Raw genomic sequence first — 21305 nt, 5'->3', positions numbered from 1 at the left:
GTTATAACATTAAGCTACCTTATTGCCTTTGAGACATGCATATAGATATGTATATTATCTCTTAATATCTGTTTTCTGAGACACTGTGTTTTAAACTGTGTGGACAACCTAGTCTGTGGATTATTTTATCTCCTCAGCAAAGTGCTTTGTTGAACTTGATGCTAGGTATTGTTTCTCCTTGGAATTGAAATATTTAAAAATTTAAAATATTTCAGGACACTGTAGATTCACCATTGTCTGATTTTGATCCAAATGGTAATGTGTAAAAGGTTGTTCTAGCAAAAGTTTAGGTAGTATTTTATGTGCTTACGTTCGCATTAGTGCCTTTGGGGAGTAAGCTAAATGGAGGAAAATTCAGTGAAACATTCAACTTTTCCACCACTATTCAGTACTGCTAAATACCAGGAACTGTAGACAGCAGCTCTGGTCAGACAGCAACAGTCATGAAGACAGCTAAGCTGATACACACAGGATTTTCATGTTTATGTAGGAAAACCACAATTCCTTGAATACCATTACATTTTTATGGTTGAATGCTTAGTCTGACAAATGACTGTTTCTGTTACTCTTCTCTTTCACACCCCACAGTTAAGCCTCAGTCCTAAATGCAGCGTAATACCAATTTATAGAGTAGCAGAGTAGCTGATAATAAATGAGAACAGTTAAATACCCATAGCAGGTATGATGTTCAACAAAGAGACTCTAATCCAGAGTGTGGCTATTCAGAACAATGACATTCCTGTGTGATCAAAGAAGCATCTTTAGGGCAGGAAGCCAAGAGTGACAACAAATCTGTCAGGAAAATGTCCCCATGAAATATTCAATCTGCTCTTCACAAAGAATCTGTTGACAGAGATACTTTGCCTGACTAACCTTCACATTTCTTATGAGAAAACATATGCTGCTACCTAGACAAGATGGAAGTGATCTTTTATGTTGTGCCTGCTGTAGAATTACAAATAGGCTACTCAGGTTGTCAGTGAGGTTCCAAGACCCCTAGGCTTTTATGGTTCTTGCCTAGTCAATTACACTGAACATCCTCTTTGAAACATTTATTTGCATTACTTTTGAAAGAATATGATTTCCCACATTTTTGTCCCTGAAAAAAATACTTTCACCGCTGGGGAAGAAGAGAGAAGAGACTGGCAAGCTCCTTAGACCTGGCAATGATAGTACAGCACCTGGTAATATCTGGGTTAGCAGAAGTGAGGTAGATTGGAAGTCCATCTGAGGAAAAGATAAAACAAGTCCTTTGCCAGGTAGTGAGTACACTTTTGGCCCAGTGGCTTACTGCCCCTCTCTGGTCTCTTTTCAGATTTTCTACACGTTCCCATGGCCACAGCAGACACCTCATAGTCATAGATCGTCAGTGTTACTTTTCTGTGGCCCTTCCCACATCCTCTGTGAGGTTGTAGAGTACTAGAGGTACTGCTGGTTTGTAAAGGAATGTTCTATTGATTTCAACCCTTTGTATGTAGCAGGGAGTGGCATCTTATTTTGATCTAGCACAGTCAGCCTATAATGACAAATATTTAGGCATGATCCTGCAGAGTTTTTCAGAATTGGAGGAGGAAAGACAGAGTTTCTGAACAAACAGCTGGAAAATGCATTTCTGGCCACACTATGCCAAAAGAAAAAATATGTGTTGTAAGAAAATCAAAAATCATATTTTGATTTCAGAACTACAGTTTGAACAAGCTAGAGACTCTCAGAATTCTCACTGTTATATTTTGATATTTTATTTTGAAATTATTGCAGGTATGCTTAGTAAATGCTCTTCTGGCTGGCATTCTTTACTTTCAGCTGTTGACCTACTAGCATATTATGCAGCTTGAAATTTTCCTTTTTCCATCTTTAGTGTGATCATCATGTTTCCTCTGTTTTGGAGTGCTAAAAATGGGATTGTGTTATCTCAGCCTTTAGTTCATGCTAGCCTGATTTGGACCTTGTTGCCATGGTAACTCTTCCTGCATGAGTTATATCAGGGGTTAAACAAAATCAACACAGCTCTCTTTTATGCATCTGCAGTTAGTACCCCTGGTTCTCAATTCCACACAAGACTTTATCACTCCACATATACATTATTCCACCATTTCTGTCCTGTGTCAACAAAAACTGATCTTAACTAGTTAGGCTAATAAGGACTCTCTCATAGTTTGATTTTAGAGGCTACAAGACTATTTGAGGGACCAGCTTGTTCCCTGGCTTCTAGAATCAGTTGCAGCACCAGAAGACAGACCTTGCAAAAATTAATGTGCACACTACATAGCAGCATATACTTGCTCCCACCCTAAAGAAACTCACTGCATTTCTTTCTGAATAACGGATGGTACTTCTTGCACAGGTGCAGGTGCAAACTTAGCCAGTTGCCATAGATGCTTGACAGTCAGCCAAGAAACTCTCTGAGACTGCTTAAAATTAGCAGCATTCCTGCCTGGCAGTTCCAAACAAACCTCTCAGCTAGGTTGGCTAGTTAGTGTCCTGCTGAAAATTTTGAGACAATGAGCTGCTCCATCTATACTCAGTTGTCATTTTTAGCAGTGCAGAATACAATTCTTTCTTGCACATTTCTCATTTACTTCTGACAGTTCTGTGTGAGTTAGCTAATTTCAAGGAAAATACATTTAGGCAAGAGCTTTATTTTGCTCTGCTAGTTCTGATTGCAGTTCTATTATCCCATGCTGAATAGGGCATTTCTAGAGTTGTTTACATCAATATAAAATCCAATATATGAGTGAAAAATGCACAGTGTAAAGAGTTTCACTGAAAATCTGAAACCTTGGGGCTTTGAAAAGACTGTCCTGGAGTTCAAGCATTATCACTTTTGCTAGAAATTTTTTAAACTCTTTGTTAATGTTGACTCTAAAATCTTAACCTTCTTGGGACTTTTCTAGTGACAGCCGGCCCAGGAAACTTACAACAAGAAAAATTTAGTTCCATGGATGTGATTTTCAGTGGTCACTAAACAAAGTTCTCACACTCTTGTTACCCTGAGGTTTGCATTTGCCCACATCAACACAGACTGTAACAGTCAAGGGGAATATAAAATACATTTTGCAGTGCTTTCTTCTTAAAATATTGTTAACTAATAAACTGATATATTGCTTAATTTCAAGTTGAAGTTATGTTTCCTGATCAGACTTTTCAAAATGTGTCTACTGGTCAAATCTCAAAGAAAGCACAAAAGCCAGGGTTTTATTAAATGTCTAACTGCATTTTGATTAATGTAACTTCCTTAAGTGTGCATTGTGTGTAGCCCTCTTTCAGGCTACGAAGCCAAGCCATATTATCACAGCTTTATTACACAAAGTATCTAGAGGCCATGGCTCTTGATTTAGATATGGAAGACAAGGAAACGTTTCAGGAACTGATTCTCCTGCCTGAAACTATGAATTGGAGCAGTACTAAGAGAATGGGGAAACACCCCCTGTCCTGTTCTTTTCAATTCTTGTCCCCTCCCCCAGCTTACTTATCTAAATGCTTACTTTATGAATAGATGCTCAGCCAAGCGTGCCATGGCCCCAGAAGGTAAGAATGTGGAGAAAAATTGAAGCTCTTACTTAACTGTGTTAAACTGTTAGTATTTTGCTGATGAGGTTGGCTTGGGCTTAATTAGAAAAGAGTTTCTAATATTCCACCAGAGTGTTAGGTGATTAAATGGCCAGGAAACAACTAATGTGTTGGCAGGCAACATATGGCTGGAAACAAGACCTCATGTCCCCAAAAATCTTACCTTAATCATGAAACCCCTAGCAAAAAAGTACCTGGTAATCAGAGACCCCACCAGTGCAGTGTTCCATCTGCTCCTATTAGTGTTACTGCTGTTACCACAGTGCCTAGGAGCCACCTCTGGGAGCTTGCACAGAAGAACCGTGTTTCCAGGAGGTACCTCCAAAGAGGCAGTCCCCAAAGGCCAAATCTGATCAAAATGTTGTGTGCAGTCACACTTATCCACAGCTATCCTTTGAAAAAAACAAAAAATAGTAATAATAGTACTATGGTGGAAGCTGAATTCCTTGTAAAAAAGAGATTTCTAAATTTGATAAGAGAACTGTTTTGATCTATGCCCTGAATCCATTGAGGTGCATTGCTATAATGTTTTGTTTCTGATTGTTTTTAAGTATAGCATTATTTCATGAAATATAAATTAATAATTGTACTCCCATCATTAACTGATTAGCATTAAAGCTGACACAAAAACAGACAAAACAAAGAAAATTGAGATAAAAGGCTATCAGTTCATCCCTAGCATCTCATTGTACTGAAAATGGCACAGAAGAATAAATGAAGGAGTTCATATTCCCTTACACTTTGAAATCCTTGGCTTTTTAAATGTGTCTCAAAATCAATTATTCAAAAATTGATAAGCCCTTTTAAAAATGGGGACATGGATCCTCATGGAAAAAACCATAAAGACTTCAGTCCATCATGATGGTGGGAGGTTTCAGTATCTTCTGCTATTCCCTATTTCCAAAATCACCCAAACTTTCATAGCTCAAATACACACAGCAAAGGACACATTAACTTACCAAACTCTCACAAGCAGCGCTGACATAGAACAGTAATTCAAACTCTGCAGTACAGTTTATCTCCTCCACCATCACCATTGAAGCTACTGGAACTTTTCAGCAAAATTGTCAGAAATTCTATAACAATGGAATCTCACTATTGAAAGAGAAAATATTTCCTAAAATACTTCCAGCAACCTACTTTTCTTAGGATTAGGGATCTTCCTGCATAGTTACTAGACAGACAAAATTTTTCCTTGGTGTTAGTCAAATACCACACACATATCTGACAGTACATTTTTAAGCAGGGGGTCCTAAAGATAGGTGGAATATTTGAAGAGAAACATAATGAGTAGAATTGAGGAAGGAGGAAAACCAACATGTGCTGAAGAATGCAAGAACTTCCACAGCTCAGGTTTCAGGAGCCACAGTAAGTCTTTGGCATTGTTTCAGATGTTGAGGTCTGATAGGTCTGCATGTGATTGAAGGTGCTGAAGCAGGACTTCTAGATACACAGATTCAAGCGCCTGGTGGAACTTCAGACAAATTCTTTCTACTGGTTGTCTCAGGAAATGTACGTGCATCTTTAAGACTTCATGTTATGAAAATGGCCAAGCTTTGATATAACTGCATGTGTTTCAAAAGATTATTTTTAAGGAAAAAAAATCTCTGGTAGAAACTACCTGTTCTCAGTTCTTTGTTTTACTTTAGTTCTGCTGGATATTATGCTGTATGAGGGCATAACTATAATATGATGTTCACAGAAGGAGGAATTGTAGTCATGTAGCCAATTCTAATCTTATCACCAAAATCTGGTGCTCTTAATAAATTAAATTTTTAATAAACATGTGATGGCTTCAGGGTTCATTACTTTGCTTTCTTGAATTTCTAAACTGTATAATCCTGTGGTTCTCAAATTTGAAGAAATATCTGTATCACTGAATAGGCACTGTGTGCTTTACCTCTAGCTCTGATTATAAGTAAAAAGTTGCAAACATACCTTTCCACTTTTAAAAGTGAATTGCAGTGCAACTATCCATCAGAATACTACATGATTATTTGGATTACAAAAGAAAATTAAGTGTGTGTGAAAGATAGCCTTTATGTTGTTTCATTGTACGAAGTGCATAATAATGTGTAATATACAAATGGTTTTCCTGTAAAGGGGACCCTTGCTCTATAAAGTGCATGGCAGATTTTAACAGTTCAGTTTGTTTTCAGAGCTTTAGGACCGATGACTTCTCTTGACCATACTAATTTATATTTTTCCAGATGAGATAATTTGGAAAATATTTAGATCTGAGTTTCTCAGGTTATCCAATAGGCCCTGTGCAAAGCTTTCAAACTATTTCTCTTTTTTCTTGTACACTAAATTTGTGCTTTTTCCATACAGTTTTCATTATGACCTGTCCAAAAAGTAGGTAATTAGACATTTTGTAAATTTGAACCATGCTATAATCACCAAATGATTCTTCACCAAGGGGCAAGAAACGCTTCTAGTGGTAGCAGTTTATGCTTTCTTACTACTTAAAACTATTAGTTATAAGGACTTACAGTTTTACTTAATTTTTTTTCTTTTTTTCCTTTATAATTTTGTTCTCAGGGATGCATTAGTCATATCTAGATGTTGGAGCAAGCTATGCTTTCAACAGGCACTCAAAAATGTTTATGAAGGCAGCAGTTCTCAGTTTACCTGATCACCAGTCATGACCTAAGAGGATCAGAACAAATTGAACAGACAAATTCCTGTTGAAATTTGAAAAGTGGTAGAATGCTTTGTTCAAGTGGTTGTCTTCTAGGACAGATGACCTCTCCTGCAACATACTCCTTGTCAGAACATGAGTTAAGACTGGCTTTGACAAAAATCCAAATGTCACAAGGTGTCAGAACTCCAAAGCCATGTTGATTCTGAGATAAGAGCTTAAGCACTAAAATTCAAGGTTCATAAATGTCTTAGTTTCATTTAAGTGGATTCAGGGTAAGTTACAGTACTTTCTGAAACATCAGAAACTACTTGAGTAATGCAGAATTTCAATACGGCAGACCATATCACCAAAAGAAACCTGACCACTGGTAACCATCCCATGAAGCAGGATTCTAATGCTAGTATTTCTGTGAGTCACTGTCATAGTTCTATGACCCAGACTTGTGACAACCCCATTTCTTCCCTTCCTTTGCCCTTGGATGCATGAAAAACAGGACACAAACCTTCTGATAATTACTTTGAAGATTTTGGAGTTTCTAGACAGCAAATGTTGAAGGAGATTATCTGTAGACTTGGCAGGCATCCAAAACACATAACAGGCTTAAATAGTCCCATAAAGAGTGTAAATGATGTTTGTACATTTTAGTATTGCAGGAATTTACGAAAATAATCATCTTGAGTAAAACAGTTTCTAGCTGTTTCAGAATCAGAAAATGAAATTTCTCTTACTGGAAAAGGAAAGAGAATACACTAGAACTGGTGTGGGGAAAGAAGAGGAAGGTGAGGTTTAATGATTACATTTACAAGAAGAACAGAAAGGGATAAATAAAACTTTTAAAACACTTTTCTGTGTAACAGAAAGTGAATGTATCCATACATGCACAGATAGAAAAGTCTTCACTTCTGGAAAATCCGTTCCAAACCAATGACTGAATTTCATTACAAAAGGAAGGAGAAATTGGAGAAATTCACATTCTGAAAAAACTCCTATTATCTGTAACTTATTTTCCACTGAGCTGCAGAGGCGTTACTAAGGTGTTGAGCAGAGGTACAGAACTTGCAACATTATCAGGTCCTGAAGAGTCAATAGAATGGAGCCATTTCTATTTTAATTCATACTCTAGGTGCAAAGTATGACAAGATTATCCTCCAGAAGGAAGAGTCTTTAGCATTAAATAGGAGCCTTTTAAAAGGAAAGCAACTTTTGACTTTCTGAGTATAGCCAAATACCAGAAAACAAAGCAATGGCAGTAAAGCCAAAGATGTCCGTTTTGAAATAGATCAGCTGATGAACAAATCCCCCTTGATTTCAATAGGCACGAGCCTACATTCAACAGAACTCTGCCTTCCTTCTCATGCCAGTGAGTTCATAATACTTGGACACTATTTGGAAAATAATGTGTTCTGTTGTTCTGATATAGATGGAGACTAGATGCAAGGAAATCAACTGAATTACCCTGGTTTTACAGCAGAGTAATTGTCAGCAGAATCTGGCTTCCTGTTTCTAAATATTTTAGTATTTTATTAATATAAAAGATAAGACAGTGTGCTATAGTTCAGCTGCTAAACAATTTTTTTCACTAGTCTCAATGACCCCTTCTTAAAATTATTCCACTGCTTGATTTGTATTCCACAGGGTGCTCATTACAGCTGCCGTTAGTGCACAAAATCCCATGAACATATAAAATTACCCTAAAAATTGGTAATTTCAAGCTTTCATTAGAAGGTCTTTTTCACAGGTTGAAATCAGTCAAACACTAAGTAATTAAGACAATTTACTGTAGCGTGACTATGTTTTCAATATATTCCCACAAGAAATGCCATGGGAGACATCTATAATAAAATTTTCTTATGAAGCTTTCTTTTGTTTTTGTTTTTTTTTTTTGTTTTGGAGATGGAATTGCCAAGAACATGGCACTTGTGTCTTGAGTCTGAGCATCCCCCAAGAGCTTTACACTGCCAGTCCATTTGCAGTTGTTATGACAATTTTGCAGCGACTGTGCATCACCAGTATCACTTAGAGACAGTAGTCCTGCTTAACAAAGCTCATTAATGTCACCTCAGTTTGGGGTTGTGTTAATTGCCCTTGGAGACTCTAGAGGGTACAGGTACAGGACACCTACTTGGCTATTTGGTTTATTTTGCTTTTTTATTTGGTTTATTTTCTTCACCGTTACCTGCCCTCACTGCTCATGGATTTCTAGACCCTTGAAGGGCATTCTTTACAGATATTGCATTCTTTTTACGTGCAGACAAAGACAATTAGAAGAAGACAGTTTCATTTCCTTATTGTGATCAGAAAAGAGAGAAGAAACCTAGGGAATATACAGAATGTTGAATTAGCCACTGCTGTAGGCTATAAAGACTACAGGCATTCCAGAACTATGTTGATTAGTAATTAGCACAAAGCAGATGGGAAATCATGCTGTCTCCCTAGGAAGTTAATGCAAACTAGTTACAGTATTTATATGATGTTGAGACTACCCTGCTAAAATGTGTTTTAAATAAATAGCAGAACTGAAATTATCTTGACATTTCAGTTAAAAATAGGTAAAACCAAATATTGAGTTGGAAGTTAGCTTCAGGTTTATGCTGAAAAGGGATTAAACCTTCTTGTATTAATAAATAGTCATTGTAGGGTTTAAATCCTATTTAATTTTTACAATATGTTTTTAAAGATATCTGCTTTAAATCTAGGCTTACTTGTCATTTCTTAAGAGGACTAAATCTGCTGCTGCTCACTACAAACCTTTAATATGAGTAATGAAAGATACATTCTCGACTTATACACTGCTACCATAGATATCACAGAATGTTGTTTACTTTTGTTATTCAAAAGATTGGATGTTCAGAGAAGTGCAGTTCTAAAGGCTAATGAATTTGAGCTACTTGCAAAGTTGTTTTGAGGTGATCCCATAAAACAGACTAGGAACTCCTTCCTTTTGTTTCTCTCTACTGTATCAATCTCATAATAAATATCGACAAATATGCTCTCTGGTCAGGTGGACCCAGAAATTCTGGGGATGAGTGCCTGATTAATACAAATGCCTCTTATGGGAAAAGAATAATCAACAAATATGCTCTCATGTGAGAAAACTTAAATAGGTATTTCTGATACTAAGTCAAACATACATGACTGTTAGCCTGTCAAGAGCGTAATAAATGTCCAATAGTGAGAGAAATTGGAAGACAAAATTTCATATTTTGTAAACTTTGTAATATAAGGCTTCCTCAGATTTCATCCTCACTGAAAAAAAAGAGTACACAGAAGGGTTGTGTTGGATAAAGCCTTTGTTGTTTTGATACAAACAAGTTTTGCAAAATGAGTTATAGTTTATGGACTAAGAATCCTTATTACATACATACAAATGTCTTCCAGGACTACAAAAGAAATATAAAACTCCTCTGATAAAAAAATAAAAAAAGGCTTTAAAGTATTTTTTTCCTAATAAACAGTGAACTTCCTACCTGATATAAGAATCATGTCTATCCTCAGACCATAATAAACTAGAATAAACTTTCAAGAATTGCTTATTTTTGTATACAATTATTTCTCTTTCATAGATTACTTCAAAGAGAATGATCAGAGTGATCCTGAACCCTCAGGAGACAGCACCAGATACTATCAATCTATTAAGAAACATTTTGAGGAGAAAAAAAGTGGGTCATCATCTTTTGTGTCCTCCATTGAAGATGAGCAAAAGCCCCTGTTCTCTGGGATAGCTGATTACCCATCTGTAACAGAGAAAACCACAGAGATGGACTTTGAAGAAATGGATCATGACACAGAAGAAATACTTACTGACAAAAGAAGCAGTTCTTGCAAAGGTAATCCAGCTGTTTCTATTTAGCAAAGTTTGAGCAGACATCTTCTTAGTCTGATTAATAAAACTAATTTTCTGAATGATTCTCTTGATTTCTTACATAATATTTACTCAGGAAAGCTTAAGAAAAAATATCTTAGATCTAAAAATAATTATTTCTCAAGAGGATTAATATAGTTTAAATCAGTGGGAACTGGATTACAGTTCTGTGGGACTGGCTTGTAGAACCTCTATAAGGTCATTCTAGGTTTTACTACAAATCGTCTTGTAATTGAACTACCTAATAATTTAAACAAACTCTTCCAAATTGTCTACCAGTATTTGTCTTCACTGAGTGCCCATTGATGATATCTTCATTTGGGAGATACTGCACCCAAAGCAGTACAGTATCTCCCAAAGGGTATTTGATGTACCAGAGTTGGATGACAGTAACAAATTATAGATAATGAGAGCCAGACTAGCTAAATCTAGAGAAAGTTGCACATGAACCAAAAATACGTTTTCAGACAATTAATTTTATTCACTGCATTGACAAGGCACAACAAAACTTAAGTGAAAAAAAAATCCTAATAGCTTGAAAGAATGCTTTCCTGTCTTGCTGCACCTGTTGGTTAAAGGAGTGTCATTACATCACAGAGGAAAAAAATCATGAATTCCATAAGTAAGACACAAGAATAAAGATTTGAGCTTTTGTATATGACAAATGATCAGGAACTATTAAGTAATCTCAGATACTTTTACATAGAGTTAAATCACATGATTAAAATTACATCTAGTATGCTTAAATATTAATTTTCTCAGTGATGTGAAAGGAAATTAATGAAAAACCCTGTATTAATATACAATTTAAATATCACTGCAAGTTCATTTGTAATTCTTTCAGTCTGAAGGGAAGAATTACATGTTTATTGTTTAATGCTGTTTTCCTCAGCAGTTTCCATTGAGAGAATTTAACCATTTAACCATCATTCAATAAACTTTAGGCTTTTAGGCTATCATTTTAAATAAACTTAATGATTAACCAGACCAAACAATGTTCTTAACATCTCAGAGTTATTAATATGTGAAGTCTGATCTCTTCAAGTTAAGGCCCTATAAATCCAAATCACATAAACTTGTTGCTCACATACTGCAGTTGGAAAAGTTTCCTTTCCCCTACCAATAGCCAGAAATGTGTCCTTGCAGCTATAGCAACATTTTCCAAGGCAACTATTGCAGATTTTATTTGAGCTAAATTTAGCATATCTAAAGGTTATATATTTGATTAAGACCACACTCTTCTTCCCACTTTGTAATTTAGCATTTCTAGTAATGATAGGCAAGGTAATGAGCTTTCTTGCAATATTTATAAACATTTATAAAACCTTCAAGGTCAATAAGGTTAGCTTGTCCTGATATATGTTTTAAACTAAATTCTTACTTCTGGTATTAGAGGTCGAATATAAGTTACCATAAGAGTAGTTACAAACATAATGAACTTGGGAAAAACCTCTGTTTTTACGTATCCTCATATATTATGGTACCTTATAAATCTTGGATAAAATGCACTTGTATAAAGCTACTCCAATTCATTACCACTGTGTCTGATACATATTTAATTATATTTTGTTTTAAGTTTTGGTCGTTACTTCAATGAATGGAAAGACTGTTAATAATGTACTGTATAATTTTACAGAAACAGCATAAACATCTTTCTCATAATTCTAGAATGCAGCTTTTAACTTTTAAATATATGGCTCTTTTGTGAAGATCTGAGAAATTTTCTGTAGCTGTTAACTATACATAAAGGAAAAATGTTATTTTCAGTTGGTCATTATTTGGCCTAAAAGACTGACTCTGCAGTTGCTCTGGTGAAACTATATATACATTCATTGACTTAGTATTCAGTCTAAGATTCTTCAAGCCCCGGAAGACCAGAGCTGGTTATAAAGCTGTAGCTGCTGATGGGCTTTTCTGGGGTTACTAAGGAATACAGAATACCTGAAAAGACACTTAGATGAGTAAAACACCGTATTTTATAGAGTATTGACTTACTTATGGTGTGTGAATTTACTTTCTCTTTTCAGTGCCAAATCATTTGCTCTGTCACAAATTAAGCATCTATTACAATAGTCTCCAAATATGTATTTTGGGACAAAAGCAGCAGTAATTTCCCTGGGATAATCCATTGGAGATCTTCAATCCACTGGCATTGAAGATCTGTGATTTTAATGAATGACTTATTGTGAAAAATAACCAGCATTTTTTTTCACAACATCCATGTTTTTACAGGACATTAAAAAATAGTGAAATGCTCCTGAAATTCACAGCTTATAAGTCTACTGGATTTACAAAATCCATTACACTTAAACTTTTTAAATTTTCATAGATTGAAACTTTACCCCTCAATTTTTCATAGTATGCTCCATTCAGTTTGCTGAGAGCTTTCCAGCTTTTCCTTGGACACTGCAAATTGTGCCATGTGTGCTTCCTAAAACCAAATTACATGCTTCTGACACCCTTTATCTCTTCCTTTCCTTTGGCTTCAGTTCCTGAGAAGCAGAACAGGTTTTTGTGTAGCCAAGATGAAATCTCCTTCCTCTTTCTTCTGCCCACTGCACATAATCGGTTATAGGTCATCACATGAAATTCAAACACTCTTTACAGCTCCAGGAAACCTTCTACCACCTGCTAACAAAAGATCAGAAAATGTAATAACGATCTTTGTCTGACAAAAACAAAACAAAACACAAAAAAAACACCCAACAAACCAAAGCAAAACAAAAGAAAATAAAAGAGAGCGAGAGAAAAGGAAGTCTCCCCTTACACTTGAATCATGTAGTGAGAGCTCCCCTTCCTGGCTAAATCTACTTGAAACACTAAATCTGAGTGGGAACTTCTTGCTTTTTTCTTCTTTTTTTTTTTTTTTTTTTTTTTTCTTTACTTAGAGCAACACTGCTCAAAGACATGTTTGAAAAGGATTAGCTATTAGCATTTGGACAAAGCTCTTACATGTCACCCACACTGTGGGTTTTTTTCTCTTCTCTTTGTAATATGGCTCTAGCTGCTATGGTTGCTTAGAAAAATTTCACAAGTGTGAAATGAATGTAACCTATGCTGAGTTAACAGCGTGTGGTGCCAAGAGAAGTGTTAGGAGAAGCTCTGAGCAAATCATTCAGGGACTGATGTGTGATTCAAATCCAATTGCAGATGCCTTACAAGCAGTCAAGGATTTTGACCAGCTGTATGCTGAAGCAGCAGCCTGAGTGCAATAAGAACTTTAATATGCTCTATAACTTCATGTAGTTAAATAATTATAAAAAAAAAACTCTAATGGGAATAATATTGAACAGATGTTGAAATTTAAACAGCCTTTTTGATCACATCAAAGAAGAATGAGTGATTCTGACCAATTTTGACTGTTTGCATAACAGATTAACTCAAAGTAAACACAGGCTATGGGGGGCAAGGTGAGCTGTAGTAAAAGCATTGTTCAACCTAAGCATGTCACCTGTAAGTTCTGCAAAGGTCACAGCAAGATCTTCATTCTATACTTGATAAGTGTAACAAGTATAGACCCATGATAATGGATGTGTAATGTTTCAACAGCTTGGTGAACAGGAGAAATAGATAGAGCCAAGAATGTAAACTAATTAATAAATCCACGGAGAGGTAGATCAAGTAAACTAAGAGAGGAAAGAGAAATAGCCCCAACCAGAAGTCCAAGCAAAAGGAAGGAGTGTCCCTGAGCTCTGTTGGGTAGTCATGTGCAGTGTTGAGTCACAGAGATCCAAGAAGCAGGAGGGTCAAGAGGGATAAAATTTGGGTGCAGCAGGTATAGGGTGAGACCTGGACTAATCATCATCAATTTTTTTACAAACTGATGGAGGTAAAAAAATAAATATAAATTACTCATATAATGAGTGTTTTTAGATACTTCATGTTTACCATGAATCTGCATTTAATAGCGAAGTGATCTCTGGCTGACCCAGCAATGCTGAATATTTCATTATTTTAGGAGTCCCAAATCATTAAACAAAATGAACTGGCACCTTCACCCCACAGTACCGTAAGAGTTTCAGAGATGTGCTTTACACAGTGGTGAATGGATTGGGTGGGAAAGTAGTGATGCAAAAAGCTACATCAATGAAAATCAATTTCCTTTATGAGAATAATAAGCACTATCCTTTTGCAAGCAGCATGAGCTGCATCAAATGGCCCCTGTCTCAGAGAAAACATATTCCACTTCACCAAGCTAAGACAAGTAGTGTTACAGTTTTGGGTAAGAAAGGCAGCTCCCTGAGGCCTGGCACCTTTCTCTAGAGGGGACATTCCAGTGTGCTGTACCACATGCCCAGTGCTGCAAATGCAATGCAGCAAATCCTTCTTTTACACCAAAGAGCTAAGCTATGAATACACTTGAAGAGCTCATTCAAGGGCAAGAAAAGGCCTCTGAAGTGCAGTATCAAAAGACATTCAAGTACATCATTTAATGCCTTTAGGTTAGAAAAAAAAAATCTATTTTCAATGAATAAAAAATTCCTGAAAAGAACACTTTGAGAAAATTTGGGATGTATTTGTAAAATAATAGAAATAAAACTAGAGAAGACATTCAGTGGCAGAACTCTGATGATGCTGACTAGAAAAAGCTACTTGTTTTTCTACAGCTTAAAAATGTTAGCCTGTATGTGGCTAACCGCTCTTATCTTTCCTTAAGGGGTAGTAAGGAACAAAGAGATGTTGAATCAGTGTGCCAATGTACCAATTTGATTTTTAAGGTTTTGAGAAACTAAGTGGATGCTTGAGAGGTGCCAATCCCTCTCTAACTATATGTATATAAATCTATACTTTTATATGGTTGCTTTTTTCATCAGACATCAACAAAAGAAACTGGGAACAGGAGAACATCCAGGAGTACCAGGACTCCCCAGTTCAACCAGCATTATCCCATGTGACATGGGGAATCTGTGAAACTGAAAGTGACTTTATATACGGAGAAGTGGAGAATCGATTAGATTTACTTCAAGAACAACTCAACAGGTAAAAATAAAGACAAAAAACCTGTGTGTGAAAGAGTAAAAAATACAACTGATATTGATGATGCTACAGGAGGAATGAGTTTGTGCAGGAAGTTTCCAAAAGCATTCAGATGTTCAGAAGCTCAAAAGTACAAAAATATACCTGATGGGAATATCACTTTTTCATCTGTATGTGTTCTGAGGAGCCTATATATCACCTAAGTTAGGCTTTCCAGATTATTGGAAAAAACAGTTTTGGGAAATCTGAGTAGACAATTTTTAATATGTTGCTAGAATATTCATGTCTTTTACCTTTAGGTATGCATATTAGCTACTCTGAATGGCTTTTCAGTAGAGCCTTTTTCCTCAGCTGTTTTAGACCATCTTTTTAACCAAGAAGTTGTACTGAGGCACCTAAAATTGTTAAATTTAAATCTCATCAAAACTGCTGTTCCTAGATCATAGAACCATCAAACAGTTTGTGATGGAAGGGACATTAAAGATCATCTAGTTACAGCCCCCTGCCTTGGGTAGGGACAGAAAATGGCAATTTTCAGTATCTTCAAGATCTGAAGTACTTTTTTTTTTTCTGGAGACTCAAAGTACATCAGCTGCCTGCTTTTTAAAATGTATTGCAGATAAATTCCCTTTCTGATGCATTAACTTTTTTTGCAACTCTATAATAAGGAAGACATGGGAGTATGCAAAGGCATAATATTTATACCTATTACAGCAGAAAAATGATGTTTTCTTTATCAGAGTAGAATATTACCTTCACTTAATACTGATATATTACTCTTTGCTGGCAGCTAAGCAGCATAGCTTAGAGCATCTTAAAAATACAGTTACAAAATTTTGATCCATCCTGACTGTAATTTACCATGTAACTTCATTTAATTTTAAATTTCCATGTGCTCAGGACCATGGCTTTTTTCCATTATTTTTACTCTGTAATTCCATAGCTTTCAATATTTTTCCACGACAAATACTATGACATGCACTCAGTCCTAATTATACTTTAGTAGCTATTCACTGTCATTCTGTGCTGTATATTTTAGCTATCGGTTTAATGCCAGGTTAACTGCATATTGATTCCTTCATCCACCACAAGCCAATCAAACAAGAGTATTTTTCATTTCTGAATATGACATAATGCATTAAAATACATTTTAATACTTAACCCTAAACTACTGTAATTCTAATTACAGTAAAGTCAAGTAATCTAAGTAATTGTGAATGTCACATAACTAAATGTCTGCAGGACCCCCATCAACAGTATATAGTCTTTTGGTAACATTTCATTTATTGAAACCTTAAGCTCTCAAAACTGAAGTTATACCTCAAAGTTACTCATAGTTTTATCATGCAAGTTCTCAGTATTTTCTTCTGTGAGACAATAAAATTGTGGATGATAAGATAATTAAATTGCTATGTATTTTTTTAAATCACCTTTTCATGTTTTTGGGATTTGGGCCCTTTCTGGGTTTTCTATAAATATAGCAGAAAATATTCTTTCTTGCCTTTGTCAGATCTGACCTGCCAGCTTAAAAAGCATGGTCACTTCTCCCCAACTTCTTCCATAAGAAGTTAGAGGCTTGGCATAACACTCAACTGTTGAATAGACATAGAGGACTGGAGAGCCACTGTACAAGTAATATGTCCCAAGAGTTATCTCTGTTTCTCTTCTTTAAGCAATTGGAACTTCATGGAGACTATGGTTCAAGCATTTAAGGTTCCCCTGTTTGTTTGAGTAGCATGGATATGTTTTTAATTCTGGAGAATGGAAAATGAACCTTTCTATACAATGATGATGTATAAACACTACCAGAGACACTCTTTTATTTGAAGTACAAGGAAACTTTCAAGTACAAGCAAAGTAAGAGGGGAGCAATTTAAGAGTTAATTAAAAGTCAAAAATAATCTTGAGTGCACATCCTCCAATGCTATATTTTATTCACTGGGGTGTTAAGGCCCAGGTTTTGCAGATGGAAGCTCTCTGGATGGTGGCATGCTTCTGTCCCTGCAGCATCTTCCCCTGTGGCATCAGCACCATGCTTGTGTGAGAACAGCATATTTGCAAGTAGCAAAGAACCCAAGGGAGCTGCCCAAGAGGGAAAGTAGGGAATGTCTGACTCTAACAGAAGTCTGGGTTTGGGCCTTTTATTCTGAGAGCTGATGCTACAAAACCAGCTTCTCCTGATAAAGCAAGAAACAACATCTCAAACACACTTTGTCATACCTTTTGGATTAATTTCACAGATGCTTTTATAAATAAATGATACAGGCAATGAATAACTCCAACAGGATAAAAAATAACATCAGTGCAGCATGTGGTAAAAGCAAAAAAAATTGACAGCACAGGATCAATTCTGCTACTGTAGGGAGCCCAAGTAGTAACATTCACAACATTAAAGGCTGCTGACAAAGATTTGTTTACTCTGACAGAAGCTCAGTTGCTGTACAGAAGGCTGTATTATCTGCATTACCATCTGTCAGCATGTGCTGTAGCCTTCCAGCAGCTGGAAAGGTACAATAGGCAGTACCTTTTCCTGAGTTCGTCACAGATTTTGGCAAGACCATGTAAAAAACATATCAGTGATATGGAATTGTAAGTATGAGCAACATAATCAGCTCAAGTATTTCAGAAGTCATATACAAATTTATGAAAAGGCAAAAAAAAATTTTAAGGTACAAAATTTGAATGTCAGAAATGCTGACATTAATTCTGAGGGCTGCATAAGTTTGAATAAATTTCCACAGTAATGAGAATTGGGCAGTTGTATTTTTAATGGTTTTGGAAGCATCTTTCTTTCTATAACTGTGGAAAAACACAAATGTAGTTTTTGCTTAGTTCAGTGCATTGTATCAGCATGTCAGAATTTATTGTCAGATGCATCAAAATAATGTCCCATGCCCAGCCAGCACAAATCAATTTAGTTACAATGAAGAGAATACATTTATTCCAGTTATTTTCAACCAGATACTGAGTCCCCCGTGTTGCTTCTTGTTGCAAACCTGAAGCACAGTGATGAATTCAGGGAAAACAGGGAAAAACTCACAGATATGTTCCACAAAGGGAGAGCCAGAGCTTTGGAAGGGCTCCGTACTCCCTCTACTGTTCTCTCCTACTTAAGACATGGTCATGCCACAATAAGCAATGGTTCTACTGGTAAACTGCAGGCCCCACTCGAATGCCTCTGTAATCAGTGTGTAAAATACACTTGTTCCTGGCCATGAGCTAACTGATTTCCTGTTCTTTCTCCAGGCTTGAATCCCAAATGACTGCTGATATCCAAACCATCCTGCAGCTTCTGCAAAGACAGTCAGCACTCATTCCACCTGCCTATAGCATGGTGACAGCAAGTGCAGAATATCAAGAGCCAGCAGTCCGGGTCGTACAAAAGCTTCAGCCTGCAGCATCAATTAAAACAGACAGAAGTTTCAGTCCTTCATCTCAGGTAAGTAGATGTCCAATAAGATCAAAAGAGGTTTCCTAGTCTTTTTATCTTATGAGGAAGAAATGCATACCAATCTAGGTGCTGGTTCACTAGTTTAAGGAATTTGAAATTGTTCTTTTGACCCAGCATCTCCACAGTGGGCTTAGACACCACAGTTTCAGAGGCCACATTTTCTATGAGGGTTGTAGAGATTCATATATATAATCAGACAGGTTACTTTATTGTCATTATTTTCACAAAAGTTATCAGAAAAGGAATCCAAGTGGTTAGAATTTTCAGAATCATACAATTCTGGAGTTATGCTCCATAACAGAACTTCATATTCATGAATGTTGAGATGCATACTCTTAGACTGGGTTTTGAGAGTAATCAGGTCTTTTGAAAGGGCTGCTTATACTTGTATCTTGATGTCATATTTACAAGTCTGAGGGGAGGAAAAGATATCCAGACTTTTATAATTAATCGGCAGAATTGCATTCAATTACATTAAATCAAATGCAGTACCATGTAAAAAATATTTCAGTACACTGTTTAATTTTCAAAAATGGTTTCACATGAACCATCTGAATGTGCTAATTTTGAATAGAACAAGGGCCTGAAAGGGATGGTAATTACTACCATCTCATTTCTTTTCTTCTCTTACAGTGTCCTGAAATTTCAGATGTTGAAAAATCTAAACTTAAATCCAAAGAATCCTTCTCAAGTGGAGTGCATCTGAACACAGCCTCAGAAGACAACCTGGCTTCTTTTTTAGACCAAGAACATGACCAGTCTGTAGAGCGTCCCACACAGCCTTGTAAAACTTGTCTCCCGCCAGTTAGGCACCCTTCCTTGCCAGAATCTTCACTAAGCACTGTAGGAATCTTGAGTCTTCATAGGCATGTGTCTGATCCTGGTCTTCCTGGGAAATAGTACTTTTATACTATTACTTCACATAAAAATGTAAGTGCTTTTAATGGCTGTTTCTCCTTTTTTTTTTTTTTTTTTTTTTTTTGTATTTAAATCCTCTATACTTGACTCAGGGGCTACAAGGAATATACCATTATATGCAAAAGTACTGTATATTTTCCTAAATCTGAAGCTTGTAAGGTAAAGTTGAGCAGTTCTGATGTAAATATATATATATATATATACACACACTAACTGTATGTTCCAAATGTAAAACTGCCAGCATTCTCAAGGCACCTTATATTTTTATTTTTTTTTAAATAACATGCATGTTCTGAAATTACAGTTTACGTTGCATGGAGATTACAATTTACTGCTGTCATGGAAATACTATTTTATTGTGGATATGTCTTCAGAACAAATAGGAGACCAATAACAGTAATTCACATAGAAAAACTTCTACCTGACCAAGCTAAAATTCAAGAAAAATGCTCTTCTAGCTCACTTTTGAAAATTTATTTACCTTTCTTGTAGTGAGCTTTTTCTAATAAATCACAATGAGTCTGAATCTAAAGAAAGAATAAGGTAACCAAGTATTCTGGGCTTGAAACAATTAGGACAGAGTAAACAGCCTCCTTCCAAACTAGTCAAAATAGGGCAGTATTTTAACAGAGAGGAAAACTGCCATATGGTGGAAAGTATCACCATAGGTCACATCCACAAAACTGCATTAAATTGAGTCATTTGTTTCCACCACATATTGGTTTTTGGTCTTTGTATTGTTATTTTTTTAATTGCATCATAGAATTCAGCTGTGATGAGCAGACAGGTACTCTTCATCTGTCACACAAACATAATCAAATGCAATAAACCTAATTTCTATGTAATGCAGAAGACTGTGTTCCTTTTGTTCAACACAAATTATTAACAACCTGTTTTAATTTTAAAATATTTTACACTTTTTTTTTTTTTTTATAATTATTAGGGTGGCTGATTGCAGTTACCTCTTTTTACTGACCGGCCCCTCTACAATGTTCATGTACACACATCTCACACGCACTCCTGGACGTGTGCATGTGTGTATTTTATAGATGTACATAGATGTGTATGTATGTGTATGTGTATATATATTTATATACACACATACACACGAGTGTGTGTATATACCTACACTTACATGTAGGGGTATAGATATAGAGCTATATATATATATATGTATATATGTAAAATCACTTTCAGGAACAATTGTAAACTTTCTTATTACAAAATGAGTAAGCTTAGCTTGTGTCCAAAGCTGACTACATTAGAATAAAATGATCTAAGGTCTGTAGGCTTTAAATACAGTATGTACTGTATGTGCATAATGCTTTGTGAATATTTAGATTTAATTTTATTAAAATATTATTCTGCTTCAAATGTTGTGTTTATTTTAGAAGGAAATGACCTTTTTATTGCTGTTTTCAAATACTTTTAAATGTTCGTATGATTTTTTAATCTTATAGCTTTAATGTGAAATTCCCCTAGGATGAGAACTGGTTATAGTTATCCATTTAGAGGGGGAGCACTTAAATTTTACCTAAAACCAAGCTAAATGCTCTGTCCCAAATCAGTGCTACAGAGAGATGCTGAGTGGCTGTCCCTCACATAGATGCATTCCTTGTATGTTGGGGTCAGAATGAAGCATGACACTTCAGGCATACACAGCCGGTAGATAAACACAAAGTGAGTGAATCTTGCCTCATTTAAAATTAGTGTGAATGTTGAGTTACTGAGCATGGTTCTACTTTATCTTTGCTTTTAAGGATACCAAAATTAATTAAGTCAATACCTTTGTCATTGAAAAGATAAACCAACCCTCCCCATACAAGATCAAATTTTCTCCTGCCTCATGGTACTGCTGGCGGTGGAAAGGTCCAAGTGCTACA

General features: G+C 35.9%; 1 protein-coding gene across 1 annotated transcript in view; it reads left to right on the top strand.

The window, feature by feature from the left end:
* The window catches only part of KCNH7 (potassium voltage-gated channel subfamily H member 7), a 204977-nt gene extending 184303 nt beyond the window's left edge, over window positions 1-20674 (top strand). Inside the window, exons 12-15 of the mRNA XM_058840561.1 lie at window positions 9778-10041; window positions 14891-15056; window positions 18300-18492; window positions 19138-20674. Coding sequence (XP_058696544.1) covers window positions 9778-10041; window positions 14891-15056; window positions 18300-18492; window positions 19138-19404 — 890 coding nt within the window. The 3' untranslated portion in view covers window positions 19405-20674. The remainder of the gene's footprint in view (window positions 1-9777; window positions 10042-14890; window positions 15057-18299; window positions 18493-19137) is intronic.
* The last annotated feature ends 631 nt before the right edge of the window (window positions 20675-21305 follow it).

Source organism: Poecile atricapillus, chromosome 5 (genome assembly GCF_030490865.1).
Source record: "Poecile atricapillus isolate bPoeAtr1 chromosome 5, bPoeAtr1.hap1, whole genome shotgun sequence".
In the NCBI taxonomy this organism is placed as follows: domain Eukaryota; kingdom Metazoa; phylum Chordata; class Aves; order Passeriformes; family Paridae; genus Poecile; species Poecile atricapillus.
This window is presented reverse-complemented; position numbering and strand designations above follow the sequence as displayed.